This window comes from Rana temporaria, chromosome 4, assembly GCF_905171775.1.
Source record: "Rana temporaria chromosome 4, aRanTem1.1, whole genome shotgun sequence".
In the NCBI taxonomy this organism is placed as follows: domain Eukaryota; kingdom Metazoa; phylum Chordata; class Amphibia; order Anura; family Ranidae; genus Rana; species Rana temporaria.
In genome coordinates this window covers 71,684,632-71,706,800 of record NC_053492.1, presented here as the reverse complement: position 1 = coordinate 71,706,800, position 22,169 = coordinate 71,684,632, and the positions used below count along the sequence as shown (strand labels likewise).

Here is a 22,169-nt window from a genome sequence, read left to right as displayed (position 1 = left end):
GAGGGACATGGCTGCATATGTGAGGGACATGGCTAGAGGGACATGGCTGCATATGTGAGGGACATGGCTAGAGGGACATGGCTGCATATGTGAGGGACATGGCTAGAGGGACATGGCTGCATATGTGGGGGACATGGCTGCATATGGGGGGGGGACATGGCTGCATTTGGGGACACATTTAAAAAAAGTATCGGTATTCGGTATCGGCGACTACTTGAAAAAAAGTATCGGTACTTGTACTCGGTCCTAAAAAAGTGGTATCGGGACAACCCTAGTAAAAACACTCCCTAAAATGCCTAAACACGCCAAACGCGGCTAAATGCTTTTTTGGTATTTTGCATTTTTACAGTCAAACAGCCTCTGCTCCTGGACACACTGGTAGTTTTTATTTTTTTCCCTAAACGCTTATTCCTCCAAAGTTTGTGTGCATGGACACATAAGCTAACATAAAGGAGAGTTCAGAGGTAATAAAAAAAAAAAAAAAATGCCAGATGCCCCTAAAAGCAGCTGCAAAAACGTCCTGTGTGCATGAGGCCTAAGGCCCCGTACACACGACCGGATCTGTCCGCTGATATTTGTCCGACGGACAGTTCCAGCGGACAGATCCCGTCGTGTGTAGGCCCGACTGGACAATTGTCCGGCGGATCGGACTTTTTCCAGCGGACAAAAATTTCTTAGCATGCTAAGAAATCTGTCCGCTGGAAACCTGTCCGTCGGACGTGTTCGGTCGTCTGTACAGACTCACCGGACACGTCCGACCGACCGCCATCCCTCGTATGCGTCGTACTGATTCGGTGCATGCGTGGAAGCTTTGAACTTTAGGGCCACCCACGTCGCCGCGTCATCGTCGCGGCGACGGCGCGGCCACGCCCCGCGTATTGTTTACGCGCGGATTTCTGTCTGATGGTGTGTACAACCATCAGACAGAAATCTCCGGGGGACCGTTTTCAGCGGATTGTCCGTCCGTGTGTACGGGGCCTAAGTGTTGCTGCAATTTGTCTTCTTCTACAATGTCACTATGGAACACAATAGTGACATAGCGGCCATCTGAAGGAAACTCAGCTGTGCTCATAAATTTTCAAGAGAGTGAAGATTCCACTCATCACCCCCCGGAGACATAACCTTTTTTTTTTTTTATGGCAACAGGGTCTGTTCAAGTTGCACATAGATTTAAGAGAATGGTTGATCTGCATAATCTAATTGCACTTTGGGCAATCTGTTAATAGAGAGCTGCAGAGCACTTTCTTAATTTGTAAGTTTGGATGAATTATTTTCTATAAACAGGGCAGGGAGGTGGATAAGCAGCAAATGTCATTGTATCAGAGGCAGCCTCACCAGTGCCCATTAATGCAGCCTGATCAGTGCAGCCACACCAGTGCACGTTAATGCATCCACACCAGTGCCCATCAGGCCAGTCACACCAGTGCCCATTACTGCAGTCTCACCAGTGCCATGGAATCCATCTTCCCTTAGCTCAGGCATGGAGGCAGGAGGATGTACTTAGCTGAGAAAGACCCTCCTCCAGATGAAAGGAAAAAAATGCCCATGAAGACATGAGATGTATGACATCATTTTAGCCTAGGCACCGATAGAAGTCACAAGACTGCTATATACTACTGATGAAAAAAAGGTATTATATTTGCTAAAACTATTGCATTTCCATGTTCTGTGTACTGTGGGAGACCAGATATAGAGAATGCAGGGTCCTGGTTTAGTAACACATTAAAGCGGAGTTCCACCCAAAAGTGGAACTTCCGCTTTAAGCACTCCTCACCCCCTTACATGCCACATTTGATGTAATTCTTTTGGGGGGGGGGGGGGCTTCAGTAGGAGTGGGACTTCCTGTCCCACTTCCTACTTCCACCTACGGGCCGCCTAGGTGACCCCTCCTTTCGTCTTAGGTGGCCCCTCCCATTAGGCGATCTCCAAGGACAAGTGACAGGTCCCAGGAGATCGCCTGTCCACTCATAGAGCATAGCACGACTCGCGCATGTGCAGTGAGTGCCCGGCCGTGATAGCCAAAAGCTTTCACAGCCGGGTGCCCAGAATGTGAATGGAGGCGCCAGCAGAGAGGGGGGGGGGGGAGAGGAGCGACGCTCCGGGCGGCCACATTGCTGGACCGTGGAGCAGGTAAGTGTCTGTTTATTAAAAGACAGCAGCTACACTTTTTGTAACTGCTGACTTTTAATAAACATAAAAAGGCTTGAACTCCGCTTTAAGAACATCATTACATTCACCTTACCCTGATCCGACATCCTGAAGGTCTTCTTTAAAATTGCAATGTTCTTATGGAGAAGTTTCACGCTGGAAAAAAAAGCCCTCCATGGTCCAGCCTTGGCTAGCTTTATGATTTCTATTGATGTTTCTTTACCTTATTCTGTACACTACTGTGCTCCTAACTGGACATTTCAGTATATGTAGTCATATATTACTGTAATCTTCTTATCTACATTCAGCTTTACAGCCTGGCTGTTCTACGGTATAACGATTTCCGGCCTGATATATATGAAGATTAAGAAGCCGGATATTCCCCGACCATATAAAGTAAGTGATAAAATGTTCTGCTCATTAGTTGTATCCGCTAGCAAGAAATAAGTGAATTGAACCGAAGAGAGTAATAGTCCTACATTACAGATAATTTCCCTGAAGAGATTATCTTGTTCTTCTTGGCTATCTAGAATATCTCCAGCTACACATAGCTCCCTTATATAATCTGTTTCTGTATTACACCATATTTCTCTGCTATTCATTTTTTAAATGGTGCAAAGTGCAGGAACTGTCAGTAAGTTTGCTCATATAGTCATTATACTGTTCGCTGCTCAATGACGTAAGCTTGACGTTAGTTTTCTGTTTAACCACTTCCCGCCCCCGGCCGTCATATGACGTCCTTGACTTTGTGCTGGTATATCTAAATGATGCCTGCAGCTACGGGATGCCCCCTCTCCCACCGCCCTCCGCTGCTTCTACCGACTCACCGATTTCATCGGTGAGTCGGAGACAGGATCCGTTGGCCCCCGGATGTTTACCATAGAGATTTCCGGCGGACCAGATGGTTGCTGGAGTTTCTATGGTCATTTCGGAGGCCGAACACGATATTATGATATCACACCCGGCCTCTGCATTCAAACAATCGGCGCTGCCTAGAGGTCTTATTGACCCCAGATCTCGGTGTAAAGAGGACCAATCATGCCATATTCCTATTACAAGGGATGTTTATATTCCTTGTAAGGGCCCTTTCACACGGGTGGACGAACGGTCCGTTTTTTACAAGTCCATTTACGGACTCACAATGCATCCCTATGGGATTGTGGACGTTAGCGGATGAGCATCCGCTAACGTCCGTAAAGATCCGCCTCCGCAAAGATCCGCTTTTTCAGACGGCAGAAAACCCTATTTTTCTTCCATCTGGCGGAACGGATCGGATGAATACGGACACACGGTCCGTATTCATCCGATTCCCCATAGGGGAGAGCGGAGGAAAGACAGGGCGGTCTCTGCACAGTGTGCGGGGACCGCCCTGTCCGCCGACGGCTCAGCGGGGATTTACGGAGGATCCCCACTGAGCAGACGGACACACACGGGGCGGATCAATACGGATCCGCTCCGTGTGAAAGAGCCCTAATAGGAATAAAAGTGATACATTTTTTTTTTTTAAAGTGTCAATTAAAAAAAAGTAAAATGAACAATGTGGGCCGGATTTGGTGTATCTCTCCGCGCGGCGTAACGTATCTGATACGTTACGCCGCCGTAATTTAGGGCGCAAGTTCCGTATTCAGAAAGAACTTGCGCCCTATGTTACGGCGGCGTAACGTATGTGGTCCGGCGTAAGCCCGTGTAATTCAAATGTGGATGATGTGGGCGTGTTTTATTTTAATTCACTGTGACCCCACGTATTTGACCTATTTTCCGAACGGCGCATGCGCCGTTCGTGAAAAAATACCAGTGCGCATGCTCAAAATTCCGCCGCAAATCGCCATTGCTTCCGACGTGAATGTAAATTACGTCCAGCCCTATTCGCGAACGACTTAAGCAAACGACGTAAAATTTTCAAAATTCGATGCGGGAACGGCGTCCATACTTAACATAGGATACGCCTCATATAGCAGGGGAAACTTTACGCCGGAAAAAGCCTAACGTAAACGACGTAAAAAATTGCGCGGGGCAGACGTACGTTTCTGAATCGGCGTAACTACCTAATTTGCATATTCCTTGCGGAAATATACGGAAGTGCCACCTAGCGGCCAGCGTAAATATGCAGCCTAAGATACGACGGTGTAAGACACTTACGCCGGTCGGATCTTAGGGAAATCTATGAGTAACTGATTCTATGAATCAGTCGCATAGATACGACGTCGCAACTCAGAGTTACGACAGCGTATCCGGAGATAAGCCGTCGTAACTCCGTTGTGAATCCGGTAATAAGAATTTTTTTTTTTTTTAAAGTGTCAAACTAAAAAAAAAGTAAAATGAACAATAAGAAAACATTTTTTTTAAAAGTGCCCCTGTCCCCGCGTGCTCGCACGCAAAAGCGAACGCATACATAAGTCCTGTGAAAAATATACTACAGCGCTAATTAAATAATCAATTCCACGTGCACCTAAATAAAAAACCAAATAATATAGCTGCTATCTTGAGTGATACCAAATCCAAACAGTGAAACATATAAAATATAGATGCGCTAATATTAACTTAAAAGGTGATAAAACGTACAAAGAAAACTAATCAGGGAGAACACTCCATAAACTGTGAATTACTAATATGTCCTTAATTAGTGCACAGTGATTAGCAGGATTCCATGCAGGGAAAAAATCACTCTCTTCAATCTGAATGCTAATCCAGCCCTCCACCGCTGTGATCAGATGATACAGGTACTCACAGACAGGGATTGCATGAAAGAAAAGAGAAGAACCTCATTGCGCAATATTCGATGACAGATCAAAAATGTATTCAGAGCATTGACATATGCACTCACGAATCCCCGCTTTCAGTAAAGCATGAAAACGCCACTCAGTATATGCTGTTTCCTCAGCTCGATCCGATGCACTCGGATTCGATCGCAGGCTCCTCCCTACGCGTTACGTCACAGGCACGCGTCTTACTCATGGGTTCCTACGTTATGAGAATGGCTTGGGGTTTAGATATTATCAATAAAACATATAAAACCATCAAAAATATGTAATAAAAATTGTACTAAAGGGTTAAAAGATTATTACTATAATAACAGTAATAAAAACCATCATAATGAATAAAAATCAATATATATTAATAAAATTAATTATTAATCCAAAACCATGAGTATGTTTACGAATTGGAAATGAAACAATTTAAATCAAATTCGATATTAAGGCCATTGGGAGATAGAGTCTGCATCTCATGTATCCAGCGAGACTCAGTTTTACTTAATTCCCTTACTTTATGACTGCCCCTCCAGTGTGGAGTGTATTTGGCAATGGCCCAAAATGTAATTTCCTTGGGATTGTTGTGGTGGCATAGATCAAAGTGCCAAGACACATTGTGTTTGGGGAAGGCTTTTTGGATATTTTGGACATGTTCTCTGATGCGCTTCCACATTGGGCGCTTCGTGCGTCCAACATATTGGAGTGAACAAGAGCACTCCAATACATATACGACCCCTTCAGCCCTACACGTGATCAGATCCTTTATGTTGTATTCCTTCTGAGTCACTGTAGATTTGAATTTAGAGCATTTTTGTCCATTGAAATTGGTTTGCCTACACGCAAATCATCGTTTGCACAGAAAAAAAACTTTTCCTTGGTAAAAAGTGAGTAAATTGTTTCTCACTGGTGGGTCAGGAATATTTTTTGCTACCAAATCCCTTAATGTTGGTGCACTTCTGTACACCACCCGTGGGTACCTCGGTAAAATTCCCTGTAGCTGTCTGTCTGCTTTCAAAATTGGCCAGTGTTTCTTTATAATAGCTTCAAGTTGCTTGTGTTGGGTGTTATAATTTAGAATTATGGGTAATTCAGTTTCCAGCCTTTTTGTCTTGATTTTGTCTTGTGTTAGAGAGGTACGTGGAGTTTCATACACCTTTTGTATTTGTTCCATTATAAAGTCCTTGTTATACCCTTTATCAATAAAAAAAATTCCGATCGTTTTAGCTTGATCCAAAAATACCTCAGGGTCTGAGCAATTCCTGCGAATCCTTAGCATTTGACCCTTTGGTATATTGATTAGCCACGGGTCATGGTGGCAGCTATCCACAGGGATATAGCTGTTCCTCTGGACTTGCTTAAAGTGTGTTCTAGTTTTTAGTTGTTGATTGTCTATAGTAATCTCTAAATCAAGGAACTGAATAGTAGTGTTGCTCAAAGTGTAGGTGAGTTTTATGTTCTTCTGGTTATCATTTAATTTCTCAAAAAACTGAGTTAGGGTATTCTCATCCCCCTTCCAAATGATGATACAGTCGTCTATAAATCTTCTGGAGTATGAGCTGCTCCGGCATACCTTCATATATGGACGACTCCTCCCACTCAGACATGTACACGTTGGCTACACTCGGTGCATATTTAGCACCCATTCCTATACCATTCAGTTGCCGGTAATACTTTGATTTATGCCAGAAGTAGTTGTACTGTAGCCCATATGCAAGACATCTCAAAATAAATCTTTTTTGTTTCGATATGAGATGACCAAAACTGTTCAATGCCCATTTCGTGGCCCCAATGGCTTCTTCATGGTTTATCACAGTATACAATGAGGCCACATCAGCTGTGGCCAACAAGTAACCACAATTAGGTTCCAGTACTGTGCTCTCAAGGATCTGTATTAAATGCTTCGTGTCCCTGAGGTAAGCCCTAGTTTGGGGCACTAACGGCTGAATAAATCTATCCACATACTCCCCTAGGCGTGAGTTGATGGATTGAATCCCATTGATAATGGGACGTCCAGGGGATTTCTCAGGATCCTTGTGGACTTTGGGAACAGTATATATAATGGGTACTCGGCACACCTCAGGTATTAAGTATTTAGCTTCTCTTTTGTTCAGCACTCCTTTTTCTTTTCCTCTATAGATCAAGTCAACTAGCTCCTCCTTGTATTCTCCTGTCGGATTAGAGCGTAATTTGATATAGGTATTGGTGTCCTCAAGTTGCTTGGCCAATTCTTCATAGTAATAGTCTTTGGCGAGGACCACAATGGCTCCACCCTTATCGGCTGGTCTTATTATAACCTTATTATAACCTCTTTGTTTTCTTCCAACATCTTAATACCCTTATGTATGGCCCTGGGGTTCGGTAACTTCTTCACTTTAAGTTGGTCCAAATCTTTCAGTACCATCTTTGAAAAGACCTCAATATGTTGATTATTTACAACTTGCGGGTTGAACAGTGATTTGTTTCTTAACTGACTATGTTCAACCCTTCCTGGCATATTAGGTACAGCCTGATACGTTATTGGCTGTGTTAGCATGTATTTCTTGATGTTTAGTTTGCGTGTAAACTTTTTGATGTCTACATAAGTATTACATTTGCTCAAATTCCGCTTAGGGGCAAACTTGAGACCCTTATCAAGTGTTATCAATTCTGTTGGGCTTAGGTCTATCCCACTTAGATTGATAATACCTTCTCCTATTCTAGTTTTCTTATTTTTGTGTCCCCCTCTGCATCCCCTCTTCGATTTGGGCTTTGGCGCTCCCTTTGACGCGTGGATGAGGACCTCTCCTCCCGGCGATACTCTAAAAAAGATGAGGAACGAGGATCCACATCCTCTCTATAATGGATTCCATTAATTTGCATTGATTTCCTTTCACTTCCTGTTTGGCTATGGGACAGGAAGTGAAGGAAAATCTCTGCAATGGGGCAGGGATGGTAAAAAATTAGAAGCGACGCCCCCCCCCCCCCCCACAGTTGCAGAATGCCAACCGCCCACATACTGGAAGCAGTGCGGCCGATTTATGGGGGTGCTAAACTAATTTGCCTAACAGTGTAGTGCAAGCCGGCGGGAACACTGTCTGTGCTGCCCCCCTGCAAAGTGCTGCCCTAGGCCTGGGCCTTGTTGGCCTAGGCCAGGATACAGCATTGCCTAGATCCAGACATGCCATGCCTGGATTTCATTTTTAAATTAAGGATCCTAGAGATGCTTCAAAGTGGTGAGAAGAGGAAGCTGAAAGCTCAAGTCATGTATCAGAAAACTAGGACCACTCCATGTCTCTATTATTCATTAGTTTGTAATATAAAAATGCACAAGTTCTCACCATATATGTTAGCAAATGTGTCTTAGGGATGCTGCCAATACCCTTCACCAAAGTACCCTAGCTGGAGCTTGACTTGGCAGAAAGACAAAATAAAAATTGAGCCCGCATCCATCTCTTTGCTTCCACCACCCTATATTTTAATGAAAGCCGAAGATATCAGGATCTCCCCATAACCACAACATTATCTTTGTTTCAGGTTCCGATCGTTATTCCAGTTATTGTACTTATCGCCGCCGTGTACCTAGTCCTGGCACCCATCATCGGCAGTCCTCAGCTGGAGTATCTCTACGTTGTGCTCTTTATCCTCAGCGGAGTTATTCTTTACATTCCTGTGGTCTGTTATAAATGGTCTCCCAAATATTTTCGATCCATCACACTGTATATGCAGCTCCTGCTGGAGATCTCTCCATGTGACAGGAATGACTGAGATGAGGCCTGGAGACATCTGTGTCCCTCTTATCTGTTTACAAATTCCAGTATTTCCAGTTCTCTTTCTCCAACCCTGAAGGTTTGAATGAATGTCACAATCTCCCCTCCTCCAATCACAGAATGCCTTGCATTATGTTAAAAGAATGGAAGACGTTTTCTGAATGGAGGAGGTGCCGAGCAAGCTACCATCAATGTGCCAGACGTTCAGCATTTACTGTAAGGACTAAATGAAAGTCAACGTTTTCAGGAAAGCAGTATACACAATTGGCACACACTTCATTAGTGGTCATTTACGTTTACAGTGCAAATGTCCCAAAATTGTTTTTGGCAAGAGCTTTAATGCTGAACCCCAGGGAGAGATAAAAGTATCAATGTGTGCAGGCTTATATATATATATATATATATATATATATATATATATATATATATATATATATATATATATATTTTAAAAGTACATGTATTTTGAAAAGTAGCAAGTAGTAGAGGAAGAAGCAGTGCTATGAGCCAGTTAGGTGTGTTGCAGACATGTGTTGACAAGGAATCTCTTGACAGGAGAAAAGAGCAGACTGACAGAAGGATGGAATGCATTCTGCTTAGCCACTGTCCAATCACAGACAGGGGGCAGGGAAGAGACCTGCAGCAGAGAGAAATTTAATGTCAGGTCACCAGCTTGGTTGAACTGTCTGGCAGAGCTGTATAAAGTTCAGGACAGAATGGACAGAAATACAAATCCTATGTTAAGTAAAATACTTTCTTATACAGTATGGGCTAGATTCAGAAAGAATTTACGCCGGCGTATCTGTTGATACGCCGCGTAAATTCAAATCTGCGCTGGCGTATTCAGAAAACAAGATAGGACGAAATTAGGCTAAGATCCGACTGGCGTAAGTCTCTTACGCCGTTGTATCTTACGGTGCATATTTACGCTGGCCGCTAGGTGGCACTGCTGTCGATTTCAGCGTAGAATATGCAAATGAGCTTATACGTCGTTTGTGTAAGGCTTTTTCTGGCGTAACATTACTCCTGCTATATGAGGCATAGCCAATGTTAAGTATGGACGTCGTTTCCGCGTCGAATTTTTAAAATTTTACGTCGTTTGCGTAAGTCGTTCGCGAATAGGGCTTTGCGTAAATTATGTTCACGTCGAAAGCATTGACTATTTGCGACGTGATTAGGAGCATGCACACTGGGATACGTTCACAGCCGGCGCATGCGCCGTTCGTGAGAAACGTCATTTACGTGGGGTCGTGTTTTATTTGCATAAAACACGCCCACCTCCTGACAATTTGAATTCGGCGCGCTTACGCCGGCAGATTTACGCTACACCGCCGCAACTTACGGAGCAAGTGCTTTGTGAATACTGCACTTGCCCGTCTAAGTTGCGGAGGCGTAGCGTAAATAGGATACGCTACGCCCGCATAAACTTACGTCCCCCTACCTGAATCTAGCCCTATGTATATTTCGCTGTTTGCCTGGAGATTTGCTTGTAGAAGGAAAAACAGTTAATTTCTTGTGTAGATTATCCCTGTATTGATCACAGCAGACCGACCCCCTGAGGAAGTCCTTACCGAAATACAATCCACCACTAGTCTCGTACCCAAACCTGTCCTTTGTCAATTCAGGTAAAACATCAGGTTTGCTTTAAACAAACTGAGGGTTTAATATCACTTTAACCACTTGCCTACTGGGTACTTTCACCCCCTTCCTGCCCAGGCCAATTTTCAGTTTTTAGCGCTCTCACATATTGAATGACAATTGCACAGTCATGTAACACCATACCCAAATTACATTTTATATTTTTTTACACTAATAGTGCTTACTTTCAGTGGTATTTATTCACGGCTGCTATTTTTTTACAAAAAAAAAAAAAAGAAAAATGACCGAAAAAAGTTTTTCTTACCGGTAGTTTCTGTCAGTAAATTTTGTAAATAAGTAATTTTTCTTCTTTACTGATGTGCGCTGGTGAGGAGGCACTGATGGGCACTGATAGGCTGCACTGATGAGATGGTACTTATGGGCATTAATGAAGTGGCACTGATTAGGTGGCACTGATAAGGAGGCACTAATATGCCACACTGATGGGTACTGATAGGTGGCACTGATAAGCACTGATAGGCGTCACTGATTGGCACTGATAGGTGGCACTGATGGGCATTGATGGGTGGCACTAATGAGCAGGCACTGAAAGGCAGCACTGACTGGCATCACTAATGGGCACTGATTGGTGTCACTGATGGGCACTGCTGGGGCTTTACTGTAATCGGGGCACTAAAAATCAGTGCCCTGATTACCTGTCCTGGTCTCCCCTGCGAGGAGATGCCGCTGACCGACTCTCCTTACCACACACTCTCAGGCCCCGTACACACGTCCGAGAAACTCGACTGGCAAAACACATTGTTTTGCTTGTCGAGTTCCTTGTGAAGCCGCCGAGGATCTCGGCGAGCCAACTTTTCCCATTGACTAACGAGGAAATAGAGAACATGTTCTCTTTTTGGCCCGACGAGATCCTCGTCGGTTTCCTTGGAAAAAGACACACGACCAGTTTTCTCGGCAGAATACGTCTCCCATCAAGTTTCTGGCTGAATTCTGCCGAGTCGTGTGTACGGGGCCTGAGTGTGAAGCGATGAGAGCCAATAAACAACATTTCCGCATTTACATGTGACCAGCTGTGATTGCACACAGCAGATCACATGGTTAAAAAGCCACGTCATCGGGTCTTTACCAAGATCGCGGGCACACCGTGTCCTAAGAACAAGGCGCGGCCGCGTTTGTCGCACTGCACGCCCCCGCTGTCATATGACGTTGTCCCAGAACAAGAGACGCACCACTTCTCCATCATTCGACGGTGGGCGGGTGGCAAGTGGTTAGTGTTAAACTGTATGTAAACTTAATATTATTTATAGGTAATAACACCAGGGGTAGTTGACCCAGGGAATATCCAATTGCCTCCTGGGGATTACGCTGTATTTTCTTTCCCTGCTGGAGCGAAATTTACCATGCTTTATTTGGGATTTGTCTGCCTCCCTCTGGATAAACTGTGGGTACAGGAGGGACTCATGTCTTTTATAACCTAACTATGTAACTGTGTAATAAAATATATAATATTTAAAAATGTACCATTAAAGTGGTTTCTGCATTTGTTTTCAGTGTTTTCATTACTTTATTTGTATCTGGTGATCAAAAGGTCCTAATGACAACGCTCACTTACTGTCCTCAGTATCTGCGTAGGATATACGGTATCAAATATGTAAAATACACATACTGTATAATCTCATGGGAAGAATAAAAAAATCCGCTTTTGAAATAACTGTTCTATAGATACTGTATATACAGTACAGTGGAACCTCGGATTGTGAGTAACGCGGTTAACAAGCGTTTCGCAATACGAGCACTGTATTTTTAAAAATCCTAACTTGGTTTGTGAGTGTTGTCTCGCAAAACAAGCAGGATTCAAGCCAAAGTGTTGTGCAGTACCGCGTTTAGCCTGAGGTGGGCGGGCGCATCAGCCGAGCGGAGCTGATCTGCAGGGTTCGGAGCCATTCAGAAATGCTCGGAAAGATTTGGAAATACTCCCTTTCCGAGGTAAGCCAAGCTTTCCTCGGGCCTTTCCGCGTGTTTGCGAGGCTTTACGACACCCCGCCACGTCTGACCACATGCGTTATTGCATGCCATTGCAGTCAATGAGTAACGAATTGTTTCCATTGACTTCAATGTGGAAACTCACTTTAATATGCGAGTACTTTGGATTACGACCATTCTCCTGGAACGGAATCAATTTTTACAGATCATTTTGAAAGTTTTATGCAAAATTGTATTGTCTGTGTCCACCTATTAATCCACCTATTAATCAAACTGTTTATAGTGTATATTTGACATAGTGAACAAAAAAATATATACATTTATTGTCAATAGCCCAGTCCATATTTACCTCGACCTGTTGTGTTATGTCACAGGATTCTGCTCGTTCCTATTTGATTGACAGCCTTCCGACCGTCACATACAGCGCGTCACGAGTTGCCGAAAGAAGCCGAACGTCGGTGCGGCTCTATACGGCGCCTGGGCACCGACGTTCGGCTACTTTCGGCAACTCGTGACGCGCTGTATGCGATGGTCGGAAGGCTGTCAATCAAATAGGAACGCCCATTCCCGCAGACCATACCCGGAAGTGGCGGAGAAGATCTATCTCTAAAACAGTAAGTACTGCTTTGATGTAAAAAAAAACACCCGTATGTGCTTCCCGTTATTAGCCTCAATCTAATGTTAAAAAATTGTTTTTCGGGTGAACCCCCGCTTTAATTAAATATTCGGTCATTCCCTTACACAATGTATAACAGCACTATCTAGATTTCAATGTAAAGTATCACATACAGAAGCGCAGTCATCTCACTAGCACAATCGTGTCCAGCAAAGGATCCATCATACAGTACAAAGACTCTTTATACAGCACTGTGCCCTGGTGCCATGGACTTGGTGCCCTTCTCCTATGTTCTGCCCGCATATGCCCTTGTGTGGGTTTTCAAACACTGGTTTTAGTTCTCAGGCATTGAACAATGTTTTCCTGTGTGTGCTTTCCACAGGCCTATAAAACTATACCGTATGTACAATATATCATGACACAAACTAGCAATGTATACATTTTAGACATCGAAAATATTTAGCACCCTTATAATATATAAAAAGATGCAGCCAGAGTCATTGTATAAGAAAATATTTAGTAAAGTAAACATCAGGCAAAAAATAGATCTAACATACAAAAAAAAAAAAAATAGAAAATATTTTAAATATATATATATATATATATATATATATATATATATATATAGGTATTTTCTACTTTTGGTTTTTAAACACATTGGGGTTAATTTACTAAAGGCAAATAGGCTGTTCACTTTGCATGGGAATTTGTCCCAAAACTTAGTAAACGTTGTAACAACATCTCAGTTTGCCAAGAATGTACAATTACTGTACAAGCAAAGAAAACAAAAAACAGGATTTTTGCTAAAACATTATTGGATGGTGGAAGTCTGCAAAACTTCACCTAAGTTCACACTAAATTCTATAAATCTTAGTAAACCGATTCCATTGCTCCAGGTTTTAGCAAGACATGTAGGGGCAGATCCACGTAGATCGGCGCTTCTCTCCGCCGGGCGTAGCGTATCTAAGATACACTACGCCGCCGTAACTTTTTTTTTTTTCGAATCCTCAAAGAATTGGCTCCGTAAGTTACGGCGGCGCAGTGTATCTTTGGCGGCGTAAGGGCGCGGAATTCAAATGGATGTGATGGGGGCGTGTTTTATGTAAATACGTCGTGACCCGACATAAACAACGTTTTTTTTGAACGGCGCATGCGCCATCCGAGGGGGTATCCCAGTGCGCATGCTCGAAATTAAACCGGAACAAGCCAATGCTTACGACGGTGACGTCATTTTACGCAAATCCCTATTCGCGAACGACTTACGCAAACGACATAAATTCAAAATTCGACACGGGAACGAGGCCATACTTAACATTGAGTACGCCTCATAATAGCAGCTTTAACTATAAGCCGGAAAAAGCCAAACGCAAACGACGTAAAAAAATGCGCCAGCCGGACGTACGTTCGTGGATCGCCGTAACTAGCTAATTTGCATACTTGACGCGCAATTCGCCGGAAACGCCACCTAAGATCCGACGGCGTACTAAGACATACGCCTGTCGGATCGATCCCAGATGCCATCTTATCTTGTTTTGTAGATACAAAACAAAGATACGACGCGGGAACTTTAAAATTACGCGGCGTATCAATAGATACGCGGGCGTAATTCTTTTGTCGATCTGTCCCGTAATCTGCAGTAGTCCACAGCCTGATCCTATAGGTTTCAGAGGGCATAACAGTTTTATTAACAATGCATTTTGCCTAAAAACGAACCCAAAGGCTACACATGCAGTTTTGATCTCTCGCTACTTAGAGATTTAAAAATATCCTGTCATGAGACTATTATATTCAACAACAATCTTCCCATAGGATTATACTGCATTTAACCGATTTTATGCATGTCATTTACACGCAACACCCCCCTTGTGTAAATGTTTAACCTCTTACCCATAGGTGTGCGCAGCCTATTGCATTAGGGTGTGCACTTCAAAGATCAAACATATTTGCATGTGTGTGCATGTGTATATTCAGTATAATGCTGGTGTCAGTAGGGCAGTGGACGGTGTCAGTAGGGCAGTGTATGGTGTCAGCAGAGCGGTGGATGGTGTCAGTAGTTTTTATTTTTAATCAATTTTTTTATTTTAGAAGCCCCATTAGGGAGCTTTGGTGAATTATCAGGGGTCTATTTCTGTGCGGCGTTACTGCACGTTTAACGCAGTATGTTTCTGTGCATTACTGAATGTTTAACGCAGTATATTCCAGTGCGTTAGTTCATGTTTAACGTTGTATATTTCAGTTTGTTATGTGCCATTTAATGCTGTATTTTTCTGTGCGTTAGTTTACGTTTGACGCAGTATATTTCGGTGCAATCTGCACCACACAGGGTGAGTAGGGTGTGCCTAGGCACACCTGGCACACCCTGTGCGCACCGCCTATGCTCTTACCTACTGGTCACATTTACCCCCTTCCTGCCCGAGCCAATTTTCAGCTTTCATCACTGTCACACTTTAAATGACAATTGCGCAGTCATAAACGCTGTATCCTGGCCTAGGCCGACAAGGCCCAGGCCTAGGGAAGCACTTTGCAGGGGGGCAGCACGAAAAGAGTCCCCGCCGTCTTGCGCTACATTGTTAGGCAAATTAGACTAGCGCCCCCATAAAGTGGCCGCACTGCTCCCAGTATCCGGGCGGCTGGCATTCCACAACGGGGGGGGGCGGCAGATTGGGGGTGCCGCTTCTGTCCTATCATCCTGGACCACAAACCTTCCTCTCTGTGTTATATGTTTCTCCTGCACCATTGGCATGAATATATCTTCTTAGGTAAAATTATCTGAAATTTGTGCTTAAAGTAGAACTATAGGTAACACATTTTTTTTTCATTTTGGATAGAGTAAGGGAGGGTTATAGCCCCTGTCAGTTTATTTTTTACCATTTGTGTCCCATTGCAGAGATTTCCCTTCACTTCCTGCCCCATAGCCAAACAGGAAATCTATGCAAATTAAAGCAGGAGTTCTCCCATAAATGTTTTTTTTAACTTCGATCCCCTTAGATTGATGCTCGTTGTGTCTAGGGGAATCGGCTATTTGTTTTAAAACCCGAGCAGTACTTACCGTTGTAGAGGGCGATCTTCTCCGCCACTTCCGGGTATGGGTCTTCGGGACTGGGCGTTCCTTCTTGATTGACAGTCTTCCGACAGGCTTCTGACGGTCACATCCATCGCGTCACGAGTAGCCGAAAGAAGCCGAACGTTGGTGCGGCTCTATACTGCGCCTGCGCACCGACGTTCGGCTACTTTCGGAAAATCGTGACGCGATGGATGCGACCGTCGGAAGCCTGTCGGAAGACTGTCAATCAAGAAGGAACGCCCATTCCCGCAGCCCATACCCGGAAGTGGCGGAGAAGATCGCTCTCTACAAAGGTAAGTACAGGTTAGATTTTAAAACAACTAGCCGATTCCCCTAGACACAACAAGCATCACTCTAAGGGTAAAAACAGCATTTTAGCGGTGAACCTCCGCTTTAAGGAAATCCATTCCCCCCCAAGCCCTCAAAACTAGTGTCCCCACTTTAAAACTTCAGGGCGGGTCTTAAACAGCAAGGGGTGTGGCCTTAACAGGAAGGGGTGGGTCATATTTAAATTAGGGAGTGCACGAGTGTAGGCCTAGGGCAGCACAAAACCTAAATACACTACTGGCGGTCATGCAACACTGTACCCAAATTACATTTCTATATTTTTTTCCCCCTACAGAGCTTTCTTTTGGTGGTATTTAATCACCACTGGGTTTTTTATTTTTTGCTAAACAAACAAAAAAATCAAAAATTTTGGAAGAAAAAAGCAAAACGTTTGTCATAATTTGTAATAAAATATTGCAAACAGGTAATTTTTCTCCTTCACAGATGTGTGCTGATGAGGCGGCACTGATAAGCTGCACTGATGAGGCAGCAAAAGATGTCACTGATGGGCACTGATGAGGCCCTACTGATACGCAGCACTGATGGGCACGGATAGGTGGCACTGATGGGCTCTGATAGGTGGCACTGAAAGGCACTGGTAGGTGGCCCTGATGGGCACCGATCGGTGACAATGATGAGAAGGCATTGATGGGCACTGATTGACTGCGCTGGTGGGCACTGATGGGACTGCACTGAAAATCAGGACACTGATGATAAATCTCAATAAACACAAGCCGCTTATCGGCTCTCTTTTTCTCTCCTCACACTGTCAGCATGAGGAGAGAAGAAGAGAGCTGATAACCGGCTTGTGTTCATATCCATGATCAGCTTTGATTGGACACAGCTGATCATGTGGTAAAAGGCTGTTGTGATTGACCCTTTACCCTGATCTGAAGGACTGTGCTGCCCGCAGGGGGTGCGTGGGCAGCACAATCACAGGAGGACATTTTATATATGCACTCCCAACAAAGCAAGCCTGCGCTGTAGCCATCTTTCGGGTATAGCACAGGCAGGAACACTGGGCACTTTAACCCCCTTTCTGCCCAGGCCAATTTTCACCTTTCAGCACTGTCGCACTTTGAATGACAATTATGCGGTCATGCAACACTGTACCCAAATGAAATTTTTATATATATTTTTTAAATAGATAGACCTTTCATTTGATGGTATTTAAGCACCACTGGGTATTTTATTTTTTGCTGAAAAAAAAAATGTTTTCTAAGTTTCTGTTACAAGATTTTGTAAATAAGTATTTTTTCTTAGCGCGTGAGTAGAGGGGTGCCGATAACTGGCATTTCCTATTTACACTGTGATCAGCTGTGATTGGACACAGCTTATCACATGGTAAACCGCCTATGGGCTAGATTTACTAAAGCAGGATCACTCAGAATCTGGTGCAGCTGTGCATGGTAGCCAATCAGCGTCTACTCTCAGCTGGTTCAGTTAGGGTTTAGCAATAAGGCCGGGTTCACACTGGTCCGACAAAATGCTCCCTGTACTACTTTGGTCCGACTTTGATCCTACTTCAGCCCATTGAATATCATTGAAGTCGGACCAAAGTAGTACAGGGAGCATTTTCAAAGTCGGACCGACATGTGTCGGACCAGTTAAGACGGCTCCCATAGGGAAACATTGATTTTCACACGTTATGCGACATGAGCTCCCAATTTTGGAGCGTTTGTCGGACCAGTGTGAACCCGGCCTAAAACCTGGAAGCTGATAGGCTTATTTGCAGAAGTGAGCCTGATTTTGCACTCTCCAGCTTTAGTAAATAAACCCCTATGTAATTGTTTTTTTTACTGTGATCAGTGATGCGGTATTTGTCCGAGTGACTGCACCACCGATCACCACGCTTTGCACCCCCGGGGGCATGCACGAGCAAATCGTTCTGAAGAACGTCATATGACGTCCAGTCACCACAGTAAAGTCATTGCCCATCCATCAATCTGCTAAAGGCCTGGCTGGAACTGGTTAAGAACATTCATTTGATTTTCTAATCATTAATGGGGTCAAATCGATGTTCGTTTTAGACCACAGTAAAAATTCAAAAGAGCAGGATCGAATCTAAGTGGTTGTAAGCCCTTACATATACCCAGTGAAGTGACTGGCCTCAGAGATACACAGAGATGAAACATTTTCTTCTACATAAGTTGTACCTGTTTATCTGTGGCCCTATCTCCTCTACTTCTGTTCAAAATCATGAATTTATATAGCTTGTTTTAACTTTCAACAGAGGGCTGGAGTTGAAGTTACCCTCTGCAGAGCTCAGTGAGAGCTGATTGGAGGGAAGGGACACACCTCACTGCACACAGCACACAGGAACAGAGCTGAGGCTGTTAATCACAGCCTGTGTGCTGGAGCTCCCTGTCACCTTTTTATATTATGGTGTTAGGAAAAGTGACTTATGCAGGTAGCAAAGGAACAAGACAGCACTTAATCCTCTGGATTGTACTGAGTACACACTTAGAGAAATGTGCTTTGTTCATATTTCATGTCAGAGGTTTACAGCTACTTTAATACATTTTAAGCAGTGTATGTGATTATCGTTCAGGAGATTACATCCGTTCCAAAATCAAATGAGAAAGGGAAACACAATTTTAAAACTACTTTTGAACAACATTTATCCAGTTATCGAATGTACAAAGAATATTTGTACAAACATTCTTTTGTAAATCTACTAGTGTATAGTTAGCTTTAATACCACAAGTAACATGCAGTAGCAATCAGCCTCACATGACCACACAATGCTCCATTCATGTGCGATGGATCACTACAAGAAATATTTGTATAGATTACTCTATAGGGAGACATTTGTTAAATGTGTTTAGTGATTATTTGCTACTTCCAGGGCTGGTGCTACCACTAGGTGAACTAGGCAGCTGCCTAGGGCACAGTCACGGCTGCTGGTTTCCCTAAAGTCCCTAATCATCCACTGCTGGAGTTACGACAGCTGCGTGAGGTGGCGGCTCTGCCCCTGTCCTGGGGGCAGGTAGGATGGTGGGTGTTGAGAGGTTTCCGGGGCACAACTGGTCTCCTTCCTTTTATCCCCCTCTGACTCCATGTAAGGAGGGTGCCAGGTCTCCCAGGGGTTGGGGACCTTGTGATAGATAGCGCCCCCTCCCAGGCAAAACAGCAGTGGCAGTTGGTGAAGATGTTGCACATGAAGCAATGTGAGCCACATATCCTTCCAGCTCCTCCGCCACTGCAGTACCTTTAGGGGCATCCCACAAAGCCCCAGGTGCTGTCCGTTTGGGGGTTTAGCAATGGAAACTCTGGTTTAGTTCATTGGTAAGTATTGGGCCGTTTTGCTCTGGCCCATTCTGCCATTGTTCTTACATTTGTGACACATCTGTTTATCTATTTAGATACATCCTATCTGCATCCACCCCTGATGAGCGAGCAATGATCTCGCGAAACGTGCGTCGGGTTTTCTGATGCATGCATTTGTATATACTGCATTGTATAACGTTTGTATCAAATCTAATTGTTCTAATTATTCTCTTTATTATGTGCAAATCTATTGGCTGCTATATTATTCATGTATGTACATCAATTTTAATAAACATCTATACTGTTACTACTTTTGTTACTCAGTGGCAAACTGTGACCACCTGATTTAAAGTCCCAAGGGCGACTCTTTTTCCTTAACCTCTTGACCACTGCCCCATGTCCAAAAGACGTCCTGTTTTTAAAGATGGATATCTCGGTAACGGCAGCAGCCCCCTCCCGCCGCTCTCCCGCGCCCTCCGCCGCTTACCGGAGCCGTCGGTAGCGGCGGATGCGGTCGGGACTGTTCGGCAAGTGACTGGGGATGAGACTGAAGGAAAAATTTCCTTCACCCGTCCCCATAGCTCTGCTGGGTGGAAGTGACATCAAAACGTCAGTCCCGCCCAGCATCTTAAAGCAACATTTTTTTTTTGTCATTTCAATTTTTTTTTCTTTTTTTGCATTTAAGTCTAAATATAAGATCTGAGGTCTTTTTGACCCCAGATCTTATATTTAAGAGGACCTGTCATGCTTTTTTCTATTACAAGGGATGTTTACATTCCTTGTAATAGGAATAAAAGTGATCAATTTTTATTTTTTATTTCAGTGTAAAAAATTATTAACTAAATAAAAATAAATAAGAAAACAAAAAACATTTTTTTTTTAAAGCGCCCCGTCCCGACGAGCTCGCGCACAGAAGCGAACGCATACGCGAGTAGCGCCCGCATATGAAAACGGTGTTCAAACCACACAAGTGAGGTATCGTCGCGATCGTTAGAGCGAGAGCAATAATTCTAAACCTATACCTCCTCTGTAACTCAAAAAATGCAACCTGTAGAATTTTTTAAACGTCGCCTATCGAGATTTTTAAGGGTAAAAGTTTGACGTCATGCCACGAGCGGGCACAATTTTTAAGCGTGACATGTTGGGTATCATTTTACTCGGCGTAACATTATCTTGCACAATATGTAAAATTGGGCCAAATTTATTGTTGTGTTTTTTTTTAATTCAAAATAGTGATTTTTTCCAAAAAAAAGTGCGCTTGTAAGACCGCTGCGCAAATACGGTGTGACAAAAAGTATTGCAATGACTGCCATTTTATTCTCTAGGGTGTTAGAAAAAAAATATATAATGTTTGGGGGTTTTAAGTAATTTTCTAGCAAAAAAAACTGTTTTAGTCTCAAAAACACCGAATCTGAAAAACAAGCCCGGTGGGAAAGAGGTTAAAGGAGAATTAACCCCCCAAAAATTTTAGTTAAACCCACAAGGGCTTTTTTTTTATTATTTAGCATTGCTATTCCTTTATACTGGCTTTTGAAATTTACAAGTGCGGCAAATTTAGAAATTGGATGAAACACTGGGAAACACTTTTTGAAAGATAATTAGTGCATTTTATATACAACTATAAAGATCAGACCAAAATGAGGGACAAATGATGAGGAATGAGGGGCAGAGGGACTTCGGTCCAAATCAGGCACAGACAGTCCCTCGAAATCAGGGACAGTTGGGAGCTATCCAGTTAGGTGTGGGTTGCGGTGTGACTACACTGCAACTCTGAATATCTATCAGCAGAGGGCACAAATCTCAGCACTGGTGAACCCAGGAACAGTTTGCAAGGAGGAAGGGGTGAGGGATCCAGTCATCCGCAGAGTTTGGGAGGTAAGCAGACTCTGGCAGGTCCGGAAAGCCAGATTTCATCTATTTTTGTAGGAATCAGAGCTGCCAGCAATGATATGCAGAGAAGCCGAATGGGAGTAATAGGATTTTTCCATATTTTAGTGAGAGAACCAGGTGAACCCCAATATAGTGTTTCCAGTAACTTTATGGATCTTTAAATTATCATTGCTGTTCCCTTAAGATGACAGTTTATATATGAATTGTGTTTCTTGGAGTTTCTCAGAATAGGCTGCATAACATTTTGTTTGACTGTAATCAGACCGGGGTCAGGTGATCGGCGCTGACAAGCTCATAAAGCTCCTTACAGACATTCATCTTGCAGCCACCTAACCATTTTTATAACAAAAGTTCATTGTACAGACATCCACATGCTTCTTGGAGGATCAAGCCTGTTTGGGCCTATGGAATGGCCATACACTGATCGGCATTCAACCAGCCCAGCCAAGTTTCAGTGTATGGGCTCCCTCCTCATCACTTTGTTTAACCACTTGCTTACTGGGCACATATACCCCCCTCCTGCCCAGGTGAAATTTCAGCTTCCGGCACTGCGTCGCTTTAACTGACAATTGCGCGGTCGTGCGACGTGGCTCCCAAACAAAATTGACATCCTTTTTTCCCCACAAGTAGAGCTTTCTTTTGGTGGTATTTGATCGCCTGTGCGGTTTTTATTTTTTGCGCTATAAACAAAAAAGAGCGACAATTTTGAAAAAAAATACAATATTTTTTACTTGTTGCTATAATAAATATGCCAATTTAAAAAAAAAAACTAATTT

General features: G+C 43.5%; 1 protein-coding gene across 1 annotated transcript in view; it reads left to right on the top strand.

The window, feature by feature from the left end:
- Positions 1-9,031, top strand: part of LOC120936298 (b(0,+)-type amino acid transporter 1-like) — a 29,370-nt gene extending 20,339 nt beyond the window's left edge. Inside the window, exons 5-6 of the mRNA XM_040348539.1 lie at positions 2,457-2,544; positions 8,412-9,031. Coding sequence (XP_040204473.1) covers positions 2,457-2,544; positions 8,412-8,642 — 319 coding nt within the window. The 3' untranslated portion in view covers positions 8,643-9,031. The remainder of the gene's footprint in view (positions 1-2,456; positions 2,545-8,411) is intronic.
- The last annotated feature ends 13,138 nt before the right edge of the window (positions 9,032-22,169 follow it).